General features: G+C 39.8%; 1 protein-coding gene across 1 annotated transcript in view; it reads right to left on the bottom strand.

The window, feature by feature from the left end:
* The window catches only part of KYNU (kynureninase), a 54,466-nt gene that overhangs the window by 38,828 nt on the left and 339 nt on the right, over positions 1-15,299 (bottom strand). The window contains exons 2-3 of the mRNA XM_026852724.1: positions 9,971-10,091; positions 3,122-3,204 (exon numbers count right to left, since the gene is read on the bottom strand). Coding sequence (XP_026708525.1) covers positions 3,122-3,204; positions 9,971-10,091 — 204 coding nt within the window. The remainder of the gene's footprint in view (positions 1-3,121; positions 3,205-9,970; positions 10,092-15,299) is intronic.

Here is a 15,299-nt window from a genome sequence, read left to right as displayed (position 1 = left end):
GTCTGGTAGGAGAAGCAGAGATTACCGTTACCGTGTTATGCCACTCGGCGTGAGCATAGAAAAAAAGCTTTGGCAACCATTGACCTTGACTCTGCATTTCACAATGTATTTACTACTGTAACTTTCAATGAACAAGAAAATGTGACTGCATTTAATAAGCAAGGTGTTATAGCACTATAAACCATTAAATAAAGATATTTTACAATCTTTAGTCCATTCCTGAATAAATCTCACCAAATAATTTTTACTTACTGCTACTACTTAGAGAGAGAGAAATGACAATTCCTCCTCCTCTGTAACATATTAAATATTCAATAAAACACAAGGTAAAATTTTGTTTATATTCTTACATTAAATTCACTAAAAAAGTAAATCCAGAATTCACTCAACTCGTACATACTCAGTATTACACCTTTTTGGAAAACAGTCCTCAGTTGTAATGGAAGAGAGAGCATTTTAACACAACGCTTTTCCTGCATTTATTCTCTCAGCCTTTTCATTATTACCTAAAACTTTAAAAATCACAACTTGACGCAGTGCATCCATTATTAATTTGTTTGCATTCTAGGAATCACTCACCTAGGTCCTGAAAAAAATAAACCCCTGTTGGCATGTGAATCTGAAGGCCAGATTTCAGACCAAACCATACTTTATAGTTTGGTTAATCAAAGTCCGAACAATCCTGGACAACAAAATCCAAGCTTATAATGCTGACATGCCCTTTACTGCTGAGGAAAACAGCACTATGAAACACTTTCCCACAAAGAATTTTAAAAACAAAAATAGGTTAATGATAGGGTGACCTCAGTCATAACTTTTATAGAAAACTTTAAAATATGCTTTTAAAATTAATAATATTGTAGTAAGTTCAGTGTAGTCTGGCCATTGTGATAAAAAAAAAAAAAGGACTAGTGTCATTTAAAGTTTGGAAAAGAAAAATAAGGAGACTGACAAGCAATTACAAGTTTAAACAAAGCTCTCATTTCCCTCTCCTTACACCCAGAATATGTCTTTTAGTTAAATATTATAATGCACACTGAGCTGGCAGCCTCTACATAACAGATGGTTAAAGGGAAAAAAAAAAAAAAAATCCCAGCCTGACTCCCTGCTCTCTGCAGTGACTCTTAACCTAAAGCTGAGGCCAAACTGACCCAGGCACCAGCAGGAGGCTGGTGCTCAGCCTGCCCCAACACCCTGCGGGGAGTTCAGGGGGACCCACGGTTTGCAAACAGAGCAGTGGCAAACATTTGCAGGTGGTGATGCAGAGAAGGATGATAATTCAGGTGCTTCGGGCTGCCTTTTGGGTGATCTTGGCTCTCTCTCCTGGTTATGTGAAGAGCATTGATGGTCTACCTTGTTACTTTACCAATGGAAGTGTCTCGAAGTATGCAGTGTGACTGCTCTCCCATCCTCATAAGACGTCAGATAAGTTTTTCAGCCTCCAGTTAAATTCAAGGTTTCTAATTTAAAAGGCCTTACTATGCATCGGGCTAGTTGTGTGATGGGTCACATTTCGCCACCTGCCCACAGCTTCCCAGTGGTACCCAACGAAAACAAGAACATCCACTTGCCAGGAAAAAAATCGGTCAAACTAGAGAAATCCCTAAATCAGCTGCATTCAGCATTTCAGCACCCTCCCCCACTTTATATTCTCACATTTTTATGTTCTATGTTAGTTAACAGATGGATGTACTGATCTTGCCCTTTAATGTAATGGAAACAAAAAAAGTAATTTCTTAAGCTCCCGAACAACACCAGGTACTACGGTAGCAACTTCCAGATCAAAACAACCAATCTGCATTTTGGTTTTTATTTCCTTCTGCAGATGGGATTGCTCGGCATAGCCCAGTGATGCCCAGTAGCCAAACTCATATTTATGTTATCGTAGTGCTTACAGCATGAATAGACCAACTATAACAATATTTTCTTATATTTGTTCTGCTTCAGTAATAATTTCCAGTATCTTAGCTATTTGGAAATTTCATGAAGCCAGGAAACTATTTGATTTATAAATATATAAATAAACTTGTCATGAAATTCCTAATGTCTCCGTTTCCAGTTGTTCAGACTCCATTTGCTTCTCTTGAAGGAGAAAAAACATAACTTTCTCATTGAACACTTGTCTATAGTCGGAGGAGAAATTACAAGACAGTATCTAGCATATAGTAAATCAACTTAACCACAATATTTTTTTTCCTTAGTGAAGGCACAAATGAACACATGATAATTCAGTTCAGACAGTGAGTATTGACAGTTGCCTTCAACAGCTAAATTGAAATACTGGCGAAATCTCACCAAAAACTACTAGCCCGACCTTGACAATGGCTGCAAGGGGTGTGGAGAAAAAGGGTCTGTGAGAAACCCTGCCAAGATCATTTCTCTTCCCTCTTCTGACAGCACCAGCTCGGAAGGAAATCCCAGTGAAATATTATTTCAGCAACTACACACAGGTCAGTGCAAAGAGACGGAGAAGAAATTTGCGTTCGGACTCAGACAACTGCTTTCATGGCTGGCAAACTCACCAGAAGTCTCCAGGGCTCCTTCTCAATCTCTAGACTAACCAGAAGCATTTACTGCCCAGGTCCTGCAGCGCTGCAGACTCCTCAAGGGGTACAGCGGGGTAATGGGAACTTACAAATAGCAGGTCCTGCCCCAATTATCTGCTTCATTGACATAAGCAGTTCTCAAATATGAGACTGGATTTAGTGGCAGAGGAAGGAGGAAAAGCAGAAAATGTCTAGATAGAAATAATTTTTCAAAGGGGAAAGTTCATTGATTCACTTCTAGGAGAGAGTCTGAGAATCTGTAATGCCAAGTGCCCTTTAAAAGGGCTTCACGTGTTAGACCAAGTGGTTTACGATGTTCTAAGAAACCCTTTGCTGCAATTAGTTTCATGATATAGATATGCTCATATATTATCACATACATTCATCTCTTAAATCACTTGCAGCCTTAAAATAAAATGTTAGTCCATGCACAAGGCAGTCAGGAAAAACTGCTTTAAAGCAAAAGAATGCCAGGAACTAAATTCTGGTTACTCAGTTTCAGGACTTTCAATCTTAAAAGAAACCAAATTCGTTTTCTTTTCTAGAGAAAGCTTTTCCCCACAGTTCACACCTACCGACCAGCTCAGCCATCCGGTCCAGGATGCACTCATCTGCCAAAGCCCACGGGCGCTGACCATTAAAATGGCCGTGAACACCTCTGAAAAGGAAGAGACAAATGATGAAAACATTACGCTGTTCCCTTTGGATCAGTCCTAAGATGTGGAGATCCCACATTTGGAGGAGGGAGGAGGAGAAGACTTGCCTAAGCTGAGCACGACATCTCTATTATGTCATTAAAGCTCTTACCAAACACAATTCATTTGTTGCTTTCTGCCAAGTTTTCAACTGTTTGAAAACTATTTATTTTGGCCCTCAGAACTCCTCTATAAAGCCATTAAAATTAAAAATGACAGCTTTTTCACAAGCCCTCTGGAAGTGGCTGCAGGGATACAAGACGCCTCTGGGAACAGGCATGGTGGGAAAGGGCACAGCGGTGCTGGAACTCCAGCTCACACATCCTACACAGAGAGCAGAGATCACCCTGCAGAGTTACTCCTCCTGAATTTCTAGCTGAACGTTGCATGGCGCAGACTTGAATACTGCCTTGCTCTCGGACAGAAATATTTCTTGTCAAAAACAATTTCTATCCTCCTGAACCTCCTGTCTGAACTCACCCTTCTGCATAAACCAGCAGGTACTTAATGTATATGCAGGGAAGCACCCGCCCAAACAGAGCTGCTTGCTAATTTTTATTGCTTCTCCCTGCCAAATTGTTCTAGATCTAAGCGTGCGTAAAGCTTTTTGATTTGACAGAGGGCATTAAAAAAAACTTTTATTTTGCAAGCTGTTCCTGTCTACAGTGGATCATATGGTCACCTTAAACCTGAATGCATCACTACTCTGAAGTGACAGGTATGTACATTCAGTTCTGGATTAAGTGCTCTGAAATAATTGTTGCTTCAAATGTGACAGAGAACTAAACTTCTAAGGTAGCCACCGTGCATACATAAATAAAAAGTTGCAAAGTTTCTTAAACATTCAGGATGTAGTTTACAGATTTAAATGCAAATGAAAGCAGATTGAGAAAAGTAATAATGGTGCTAATCCAGGGGAACATTGCTCTGGGCTTCCATCTCACACTGGATGATTTTCATATTTGCTGAGCACCACGGGGTACTTGGAGTCAGAAATGCCAGGCTGCATGCAGCTGAGGGAAACCAAGTATAAAGTGGTTTCAAAACAGGGACAAAACCAGGAGGAAACTGAGTAGAGAGCAAAAAACCCCCCAACAAAACCCCACAAAAACTAAAATGATGAAAGAAAGAAAAGAAGAACAATAAACCTTCTAAAGAACAGGCCCACAATGTTCACTCAAAACCAGAAGACATGTGGCTGATTAAGACATGAGAAAGGAGGGTGTATGAGACGCTACCAGCTAGTCCCCCATGCTTAAGGCTATTTAAAAGATTGGTTTTCCCTATCAACCTCCTACTTCCTCTTCTCAGGCAGAATTTTGTTCTGTCTCCCACACAAATTACCTGAATGTTTTACAGTCAGACCCTTTCTGATTGACTTGAGTCTAATTCACACCTCCTAGGGATATTTCCAAAAGAACCACAGTCCTAAAGAAAAGAAGAATTGCTGCAAAAAGCACAATTTGTGTTAACCATTTCATGAATCTCATCCTTGAAAGAAAAAAAAAACACATAAATTTGCTTTTGGACTAGTTTATGTCTACAGGTGACGGAGGGCAGAGGTACAACTGAATATTTCTTACAGCTAAAATAACCTCCCTACGTTCAACAAGTCCAGCCTTACACAGATGACAAGGAGGACCCTGATCCCTAATTTGGACAAGGTCATGGTACATTAGCTGACCGCTCTTCTCCGCTTTAGAATTGCTCTCTGATGATAACTTGATAGCAGAAATCGGACAGTGTGAAATAACACTCATTTACAAGAACATTTCATAGATGAGGAATAAAGGCAGTAGGTGGGTAGGGGAGAAAATGTGGTAAGGGGCAGGATTCGTGCTAAAACTTCCTCCCTTCTATTAGACCATAACGCAGCTGCTTTCCCTGAAGACAATGGTATGTGTTTCACAAACAGCAAGACAGTTATTGTTAATTTCCCTTCTTATTCTTAACTGTAATATAGTAATCAAGGGACTTCGAGGCAATATGGACTGTTAAAATAAAAACCCAAAGATTTTCAGTGGCTCTCGGCCCAAGGGGATCTGTATTTCTGAAAGAGAATAGCGAACATAATAAGATGGGAAAAAAAGAAGCCCTAACTACCTATGGGATTCTCTTTCATTAGCTTTCTCTGATTTTATAGCCATTAGTGTCCTTCTAATGGGAATTTACTGATGAAAGCTCTCTCTACCAGCACATAGGACTAACAAAATTTCAGTATAAATTTCCAAGTTACAATGAAAACAAATATGAGATCTTGGGCATAGGAATATTTTCTTTTGAGAAGAAAACATGGAAACTTAAGTATATTGAAAGAGAGGAGAGGCAACATTAATTATTATTCATATTATTATTATTATTACAGCACAGCTTACAGCTTGGCTTCCTCTTGATGGCCAATATAAATGCCAAGAGACAAAAATTATTACAGCTAAAATGGTAGTTAAAGGCATATTCTTGGACCTTTTTTTTTTTTATTTTAATCACATGAAACTCTGTAGCCTTTGCTGATGGCACAATACATCCTATTACACTTAGGTTGTAAAATTCTATGCTCTGCCTCAGAGAATTTATATCTCTGTATATTATGCCACCCCTCTCTCAGCTCTGGTAGGCACTGGGGGTAATAATCTTTAAGGACACAACTGCAGTGCTTCTGGCATTCCCCTCAGACATGGATAGCCTACATCTAATTTTGTTTCCTCTGCACCCTGGGTAGCAAGAGAGAGATTTAAATCGAGGTACCCGAATTAATGAATACAAAACGTAGCCCATTAAATCATAAAGCATCATACAAACAGAATTATTTCTTAAACTACTGCGAGAGCTCCTCATTGTGCAAATTAATTTTTAGTCGGTTACCATTTTATTTTCAATTTGGCAAGAAATCACAATGCCACGTTTTATTCGCCGAGGTCTGGTTGATTTAAAGCTCGCTAGGGGAGCTAGAAACACATTTTCTGATATGATCCCAGGGTTTCAAAGGAGGTAACAAAAGGGATTTAAATTAACTGCCAGCTTCAGGAATCTTCTGCGCTCGTCCAGATCTTGTTCAAGTGAAAATTTCCTTCTTGCTTCTTTGCCAAAAATGATGCAAGGCATTTAATGATCCAATACAGACTCTTAAGTTTGATGATGATTTCAAGCAAGGAAATAGCCAGAAGAAAGGAAAACTCATCCAAAGAAAAAGAACTGTACGGACCAGTAGATTGAAGGCAAGACTAAAAATCCCAGGGCATAAACCAGGTGTTTACAGCTCTAACATACAACCTGCAGAAAGGTACGATGCAGACATGACTCTTGCCACCAAATGGCAGAAGCGGCTTTGTCAAACAGAATATGACCAAGCCCCACCAAGCTGCACACCTGCTTGCAGGGCTGTTCTACCTTGCAGGAGTAGTTCAGCACATAAAACCTTCAGCACAAAAATACCTTTTGACTCACCGAAAACAGTCCTTTGCTACTGCAGGTGCTATATTATAAAGCTCTCCACAGTCTTGGACTTTTTGTCTACTATGCTCATGTCAGAAGCCTGTGGCCAGACTACTTCAATGCTTAGAAGCATATATACATACTTAGTTTCTAGCCTAAATTTATTAAGTACTAGTTTATATTTACTGTGCCAGCATGTTATTTCACAGAATTGGCTCCTTTTTGCCCCTCTATGCTTACCCCTTAGAATATTCACAGAGAACCATAATTTTTCCTTTCAGTCTTCATTTTGCTCAACTAAACAACTCTAATCCTCAAGACTTCCATGCAGCAGGTTCTCCACTCCCCAATCGCCCTACCAGCCCTTTACAAGAGCATAACAAGTGGCCACATCAGATTCCCTTCTGTTTTAACATTTCCACATTAATGAGTTACTCGGACACGAGAGACATCGCCCGCTGCAGTGACTATGCTCACATGCAATAATGATTCTATAAAATACATTGCTTAAACAGCTGTGGCAGGGGAAAGGGAAAAGAAGACAGTGCAAAGCACCTATTGGCCTTTCAAGCAAATCACACTGTGGTTTTTTAAACTTCCAAAAAATGGATTACAGCCTACCCTAGGCTAAACATGGAAGAGACAACTCTCATCCCTTTTTGCCCCTCATTCAATAAATCTTGAATTTAGCTGAAATCAAAACAGAAAGACAGATGAAGCTTCAAAGGCTCTTTTAAAATCCATATTAAGAATGCCAGTGGCTTGGATTTGTAGTCTTTATACATTAGCATAAAAAATAGGACTGAGGAATGCGGAAAGAAAGAATACAAAACTAGAACAAGTATGTGGGAGGCAGATGTAAGAGAAGAGAGCTATAACCCACCATTTAAAGGCGGGGAGAGAAAAAAGGGACAGTGACACTGTAAGAAAAAGAGAACACAACAATAAAGAAATGCATGAAAAGGTCTCTTTCTCTCCAGGCCTTACTCTAATGAGTTGCCATCACCACGCAGAGCTATATGAGTTTCCCTGCCCTTGACAACAGCTACCAGGTAATCTTCCTTTTCACTCTTGCCATCAGCTATAAGCAGTGAAAACCATTTAAATAGACAAGCATAGTAGCTATTTGAGATGAGTCCCAAGACACAACAAACAGAAAACGCGATAAACCAATTTATAAGGGAGCCAGAATCTATATCACTGCCGACTTGAAGGATGTACCTAATTTGCATGCCATTTCTTAGATTCTCTCTACTTATTTATCTAAGATACAGCCACTAAATTCCACGATGCCAACACACGAGCTATTGAACAGGCTGCAGCTGGTAACAGCTACTACCTTAGACTGGATTTTGCTGAGCTGTCCTTGGCGACTGGAACAAAAGCATCCATGTGCACATCTCCAAACACCTCTTCCCCTTTGCAGCCTCCAGCACCCGATACCACCCACCAGCTTCTTTAAGCATAAATTGCTCTGTTCAAATTCGGCTTAATCTCACCCTGACTTCCTCTATCGCATTAGGTGCATCTGCAACTAGCAGGATTTTGTTGTGGGTTTTGGTGGTTTGGCTTGTGTTGGGTTTCAGGGTGGGGTTTTTTTTTGAACGTTCTGATCTATTCTGGGTAAGGTGTTTCAGGTTAAGTTGTATTTTTAGCAAACAACCTTTCTAGATTTGCTCCCTCTCTTCTGATGGCTTGAAATCATGTTCAGTCATATTTCTCCTTTGGATAGAGCTGCTGAAGGCACTTTTGATGTTCTGGAGAAACATGTTGCTTACCCTTTTCTTTCAGGTTTTTATAATCATCAAGAAAAAAAAACAAACCCAACCTTCACTGTAGCGAAGACAAACATAAGAATGGAAGTGAACCAGTGAAAAGATACAGTGAAGGAGCTGAAATATGTTTGCACTCCCAGTGCATCACTCTAGCAGATAAGAGCACTATCTGACTTTTAGCTTTTGAAAGAGCTCAGCTGTTTCCCTGATAAAGTACGATAATCATACAGAAATGGACAGGGTTGCAATTTTTTCAAATGACTGGAGAAACTGCAGCGCTGTGCTGAATGAATAACCAGGAGGAACGAGTGCTTCCAAAGTTCACTTTCATTCCCATTCATTCTCAACTTTCTTCTCACAAGAACGCAAGTAATAAATAGAAAACAGTAAACCATTTTTATTAACCCACAGCATTCATATATTAACAAGTGAAAGAGCAGCCACAGACTTTTCACATTTACATCATGAAGCCTCCATCTAGACTGTTTCTACTGAAACAGGGCTTCCCAGTTAGCAGAATTAGTTTTTCCTCTTCTGCTTCCCCATATTTTCGCTGCTCTCTCACCATGAAATCACATCTGTTCCACTCATATCCCACACCCTCTGAAAGTGTTCATCTCTCTCCCAGCTCACTCATTCATCTGGATGTTATTTTCCTTTCCTGCCTTCAGCTCCCTGGTTTTTATACTTATCCCTTTCCTTACTTGTTCCTGCTCCAGACACTCAGGCAGGTGCTGGACACCTCAAAGAACAGACTCTCCATGGAAAAAAAAAGTATAATAATAATCAATTAATCAATCTTCCCCCCTATATATTAAAAACTTTCCTATTTGTTATGATGACGATGCCCCTTTCCTGCAACGCTGAAACACGTCCCTCTTTTGTCCTCCTGTCTCTTACCTCAGCTCTGTTCGACAGAGCTTGTTGCAATCCACCCTCAGCTGCTCGCTGAGATGCTACTGAGAGGACAGCAATGCTTTTTTCTAAATAAAATGAACTTGTCAGGCAGAGACCTGGTTTAAGAGAAGCCAAAAACCTGCCAGCACTGGCAGCAGTACCACCTGTGCTCGGTGTTATTTCAAGGGGAACTGCCCATTGCAAGGCCTGCAGGGTGAATCACACGCAGTCAAAAGTACTAATTAGAAAATCACGGGGCCTGAAACTGAATCACGTTCACCAGCCAGCAGCAGTAACCAAATGAGTTTGTGTGGTTTGTGTATAAACACACATAGGAATTGGATGGGGATGGTTAAACTGTAGAGGTCCTCCAGATGAGCCAAAGCAGATCCACCATGCACAGCACGGGTTATCACAGCTGGAAGATTCTCCTGGCCTGTTTTACTGCTCATATCTTTAAAGGAGATATAAATAGTGCTGGGGAAACACTGAACATGTTTTATTCCTAGGCTGTAGTGCTTTCAACATGCTATTCTTCTATTTGAAGATTTCCAAGGCAGATCCTAAAATAAAGCACTCGTCTGAAGCAGGGGTTAGCATCTCACATACCCTGTGGTGTACTCACGTTCGAGCCCACTTGTCCAGTTCTTCATCCAAGTAAGTTTTAACGTTTCTGGGTTGGAGCCCGAGAGAATTCCCAGCAAAGTATATGCAGCTCTCCTCTCCGTTCACCAGGCTCAGATCTGCTGTGGAGGGAAACCACACGCACGTGGGAGTGAGCACAGGAGGGACAGCACACGTGCACACACACACACGTGCCACCACCCCGAGCTCTGCCCGTTCCACGTCTCCCTGGCACATCGTGCTTCTCACACGTGAGTGGAGGTGCCACAACCTGGCAGTCTCCCAGGACACCACTCAGGTGACACCCACCAAAGGGTCCAAGGAGCAGGATAATAGCAGTTATTCCCCTCATTCTCCTGCAATTTTTAGCTGAGACCATCTGTATCTGTTCTGGAGCTAATGTGAGTTAAGGCAGAATAAAATCCCCAGGTCTCTGGGGCTGTGTGGGCACAGATCTTGTCATCTCTGTAACCAATGGTGAGTGAAGAGGGACCATCTACCTGACCAGGCTATCCACTTTTCTTCCATCATTAATATATTCCTACACCGAGTCGTGAAACTACCTGAGTTTATTAAAAGCTAAGACTAGGTAAGTCTGTGTCTTTCCTGTAAGTTCTCCCTGCATGGTTAAATCACTATTTAGAAAAACGTAGTCATTGCACAGAATATTTTAAGGCAGTCTCAAAAGTTCTTGTCTTGTCAGCATATACTGTGGGCTGCACTTCATGTCATCATCATCTGAGGAGGAGGAAATCTATGTTGACAAATCCTTTCAATGATTAGGAGAAAAGCAAGGCGGTACAAATTTATAAATAATAGCTCTAGTGAGGTTCTGAACAATCTAATTACCCCATGTCATCATCTATCAATTCAAACACTGCCTTTTCCTATTATTTCTTATGTTAGAGATTCTTGGAGGGGGAAGTGATGGTGACCTTCTAGAAGTAGGAAGTAATTTGCATTCATCTATACGTATACTTACAATACCACAAAAGCTAACATTACAGGTATTTTTGGTAAATATAGCCCATATACCTCAGGAAAGAGATCAAATGGAAAAAAAATATGTTCAGATACATGCTGAAAAAAATTATAAGATTGCATTTCCGTCTGTGAAAATATTACGTTAGGGCTGTAGAAAAATAGATTAGATGCCTGGAAAAGGTCTCTTACAAACTTTTGCACTAACTTCATTGAACTTCACCAGAAACGCATTTTTCAGAAGTATAGACAGCTTGGGTAATTTCTTAATTAAAGCTTTGGAAGCTTTTAAAAAGCGTAAGTCAGAGAGCAATTTCAGCCTAATCTGTTTTACAGATACAATGTCTGTTTTTCATCTCTATTCTAATACGAATGAAAACAGAGAGGCATAAATATTATCCATGCTCCTAAATTGGTTCTATTAACAGTTGTTTTCCTATCAAGAAATACAGTAATACTCGCTATTTGGGAATAGAGAGAAGTATCTTTGCTCAAGAATTTGGAGCTCGATCTCGCTAATACTCTTTATCCTCCAGTTAAGCATTTGAACAGGTAACAAGTCATAAGCAAGCTGTTTTTTCTTGCACCACAGCCCCTTCTTAATAAAAACGTCTCTTGGGTCACTGTTGGAGAGAGATGGCTTCACCATTTTGACAAAGTGTATTTTTCTACTTTTATGCCTGTTATTTTGGATATTCTTTTCTTGGCATGTTATCAACTCTGTATTGGGCTGAACCTTTTTTCCTTTTGACAAAAAAGTTTACTTCCCCCTCTCTGACATCATTAAAAGACTCATTTTGGACCACTGCTGCTTCCCAAACTAGGCTTGGTTTTTGCAGCATCTTTGTCATTTCACAACTTGTCCTGACCAGCACACCGCTGTTTCCTCCATCACTGTGTTATTCTTTACAGTGACACATTTGTTTTCTTAAGAGTAGCACTTGTCTTTCCCCAGATTACTCTGCCTTATTTTTTTTACAGTATTGGTCCCTTTTATTTCTGAAGAAATATATACTGAAATATTCAAATAGAACATAAGCACAGTTGATGAAATAAAGGCTGGTGTAAAACAAACAGGAGACAATAGTTGAAATGTGTCCTTAGAGTATCCAGAAAAAAAAAACAACCCATGAACAATAATTTACATTACGATTAATTGGGTACATTATAGATTATTCTTACACCTACTCAGATTCATGCAAACTGTTCAGATCTATTAATGTACATTATTTTGTATACTAAATGCATCCATGCTTTTACCTTAAAGACGTATTTGTCTAGCTTTCAAACCAAAAGCAAAATTTACTTTCAGAAATATTCAGTCCAAACAAAAGGGAAAAATATAAGGTGTTTATCAACCAGGAAGGAAGGACTAAATCTGCTTCTACATACGAGTCCTATCCCTTGTTGAAGGATAAAAGATCACCTCTTTCACACCTTCCTATAGCCCCCTCACAAGCCCCTCCAAACAATGAGCCAGATTTATGATTAACCACTAACTTCAGCCTTCTCTTCAGGGAAATAGAGCTTTTTCTTTCACTTCCTTCACTTTCACTCTGGGACATCTTTTTATTCCCGAGAAACCCAAATGACGCTCCATTCCTTTACAAGATGACAAAGCACAAGGCGTAGCCTTAATCAGATTGGTGATTTGGTGCCCGACTGCCAACTGCAATTCAGTCATTCCTACCTTCTCCCCGCAGTGCACAAAGCAGCATTAAAAAGACTTTGTTGTCAGCTCGAAGAGAGCAAGGAGATCCAAGTATTTCTCTAAATCTTCTGCTGTCATCTTTTCCTATTTGCTCACCTGAGCTTCATTCCTCATTCTTGCACATAAAAACTCAAAGATATGCCAGGGAGTTAGTCTGCTATTGGTTTCCACTTGATTGATATAACAAATAAACTGTTGTGACAGTTTATAAGTTGATAACTAAATTAAACTATTATCATCACTTTCTAAATATTTTTTACGTACTTCATCTTACAGTTGTCTCCTATGGACGTTCTCCTCTGCTTCTTGTAAGTCTTCATTTTAAAACCTCGTTGTAATGTTTTATGTAAATACATAAAGAATATTTGATGGCTAATATCTGTAATGACATTTATCTTCAGAAGCACGTTATCTAGGATCCGCGTCTGTGCTCAAATAAATGTCATGGCAGATCCATTTCTATGGTATAGACACACAATGTAAATATATATTTATTTACCCCCCTGCTGTTTTTCAGCAGGGAAGCTGTTCCTGATGACAGCTGAAGTACAGAAAAGAGAGAAAGGTGAAAAAGAGGAGGAAAAAACCCTTCAATTTAGGAACACAAGAATGATGGGTTCTCTGTACTGTTCAACTGGCACTACTTTGTAGGCTGTTTATCTTCACTAAAATATATATATCCACAGTCTCAGGACTAAATATTATAGTAACTACAGAAAAAACCCACATCAGCAGTCTTTGGGTCTAAACACTGTGGTAACTGAAAAACAAACAATAATGGAGGTTATAAAAGAGAAGCAATGAAAACTGTCACAACTTTTTTTTTTTTTTTTTTTTTTTTTTTTTTTTTTTTTTTTTTTAAGCTGAAGGTGCTGTGACAGTACACTGAAAAGTGACCTCTCACAGTCTTGAGTGACATTCGACACGCTGCAGTCAAAGACACGGCTGCAGTTCAGGTGCCCTACTTGAGCTGGATTTCAATAGCACAGCCAGATTAAGAGCAGCAGGGCAATGGCCATGTGAGCTGCTGCCTGGCATCTTCCTAGCTTTAGAGGGACATTTTGCAGTGGCATGGTGGCAGCTGAAGTGGCTTTGAGTACAGAATAGTCATACCCAAACAAACAGATGGGGTTTAGGAAACCCTCTTAAGTAACCAGTGAAGGGAAAAAAAAAAAAAAAATTAAAAAAATTGCTTCTTGGCAGACAGGCTGAGAACATCTCCTCCATGTGGAGGAAGAATCTAGTTTAAATATTTGTAAAGTGTCCAGTTCTGAATAATATAAATAGCAAAACACAAGGATTTAAATGTGTGCAAAAGATAAACCAGTGCTACCAGTACATAGAGAACTAAAATTTATCATCATTATTATCATTTATCCTAAGCAGCAGACTGCATTCCCAATGTTCACCATTGCTTCGCAGGAAGATACTGAAGGTAAGGACAGTTCCAAAAGATGTCCAGGCAATTGATAGCATTTTGTATCACAGATTTTTACTGGACATAATTTGGTGAATAGACCTCTTATTTCTCATGTGTCATCAATACTGTTCAGAGAAAAAAAAAAAAAGTCTGCAGAAATTTTTATCTGCATTTATTAGAAAATGAAAATATTTTGCAAGATGGTTCTATGTTTTGGGTTTTTTCCTTCAATTTTTAATAGGTGTTTTCTGCCAAGGCACAAAAGGAGGAGAGTGGCTATGCCTATAGATGTTTACCATCTGAGGATGTTACATGTCATTTCTTCAGCGTTCAGCATGCTTGACCAGGGCCTGCAGAACAGGCTCAGCTTTTGCTCCCCATGTATTTGACATGCGAGCTGAAAATAAACCCAGATGGGTCTTGGGAAGCAGGAGAAGATCTCAGAAGCACGCCGCCTCCACAGGTGGGAGCTCCCACCAGCTTTCCCTTCGTGATTATAGCCAGACACAGCAGCAGCAGCGGGTACAAAACCACCATGGTAAGTGGTTTGTACTTTTGCTGGGCTGGGAGTGCTGACCCAAAGCAAACACTTCCCTCTCAGCTCGCCAGCTCTCCCACAACCCCTCCTGCCTCCCTGCCTGCACACCAAGTCCTCTCCAGGCTCCTTGAAACAACCTACAGGCCACGAATGAAGCAGAAAAATTTCGAGAACCATTTTTCACGGCTACATTGAATCCATGTGCAGCCATCTATTTGTAGGCAATTCATGAGGAAAGTGGGAAAGATCTTCAAATAAAAGGTTTCATTATGAATTATTTGCTCGGATCAATTATTTGTTCTAAGGCACAGTCTTTCATTTGGCCTCAGGAAGAAAATAATCTCTACTAGCAGCAATAAGGAATAAATGTTAACATAATATATGTACCCTCTCTTTCATTAACTAAAATAATTTTAACTAGATAGATAATACCAAACTATATTATAGCAAGGAAGCAACTGCTCTGAACTATTGTAAGCGACATTGCCGTTTCAAACCATTAGATAGAAATGCTTCTGCCTATAATTTTCAATCAGTCACTATATTGTTCAAAGCAGCTGACTGACAGCATAAGCACCATCTAAGTACTGTATCCTCACATTTTATTCAGGATGGGAATGAGAGCATAAAGCTTTTGGTGCTAGAATAAGTTGATGGATTGATTTAGCAACACCAGGGAC

This window comes from Athene cunicularia (genome assembly GCF_003259725.1).
Source record: "Athene cunicularia isolate RWA chromosome 7 unlocalized genomic scaffold, athCun1 chr7_part1, whole genome shotgun sequence".
Lineage (NCBI taxonomy): Eukaryota > Metazoa > Chordata > Aves > Strigiformes > Strigidae > Athene > Athene cunicularia.
The sequence above is the reverse complement of the archived record's forward strand: the minus strand, read 5'-3'. Positions and strand labels throughout refer to the sequence as shown.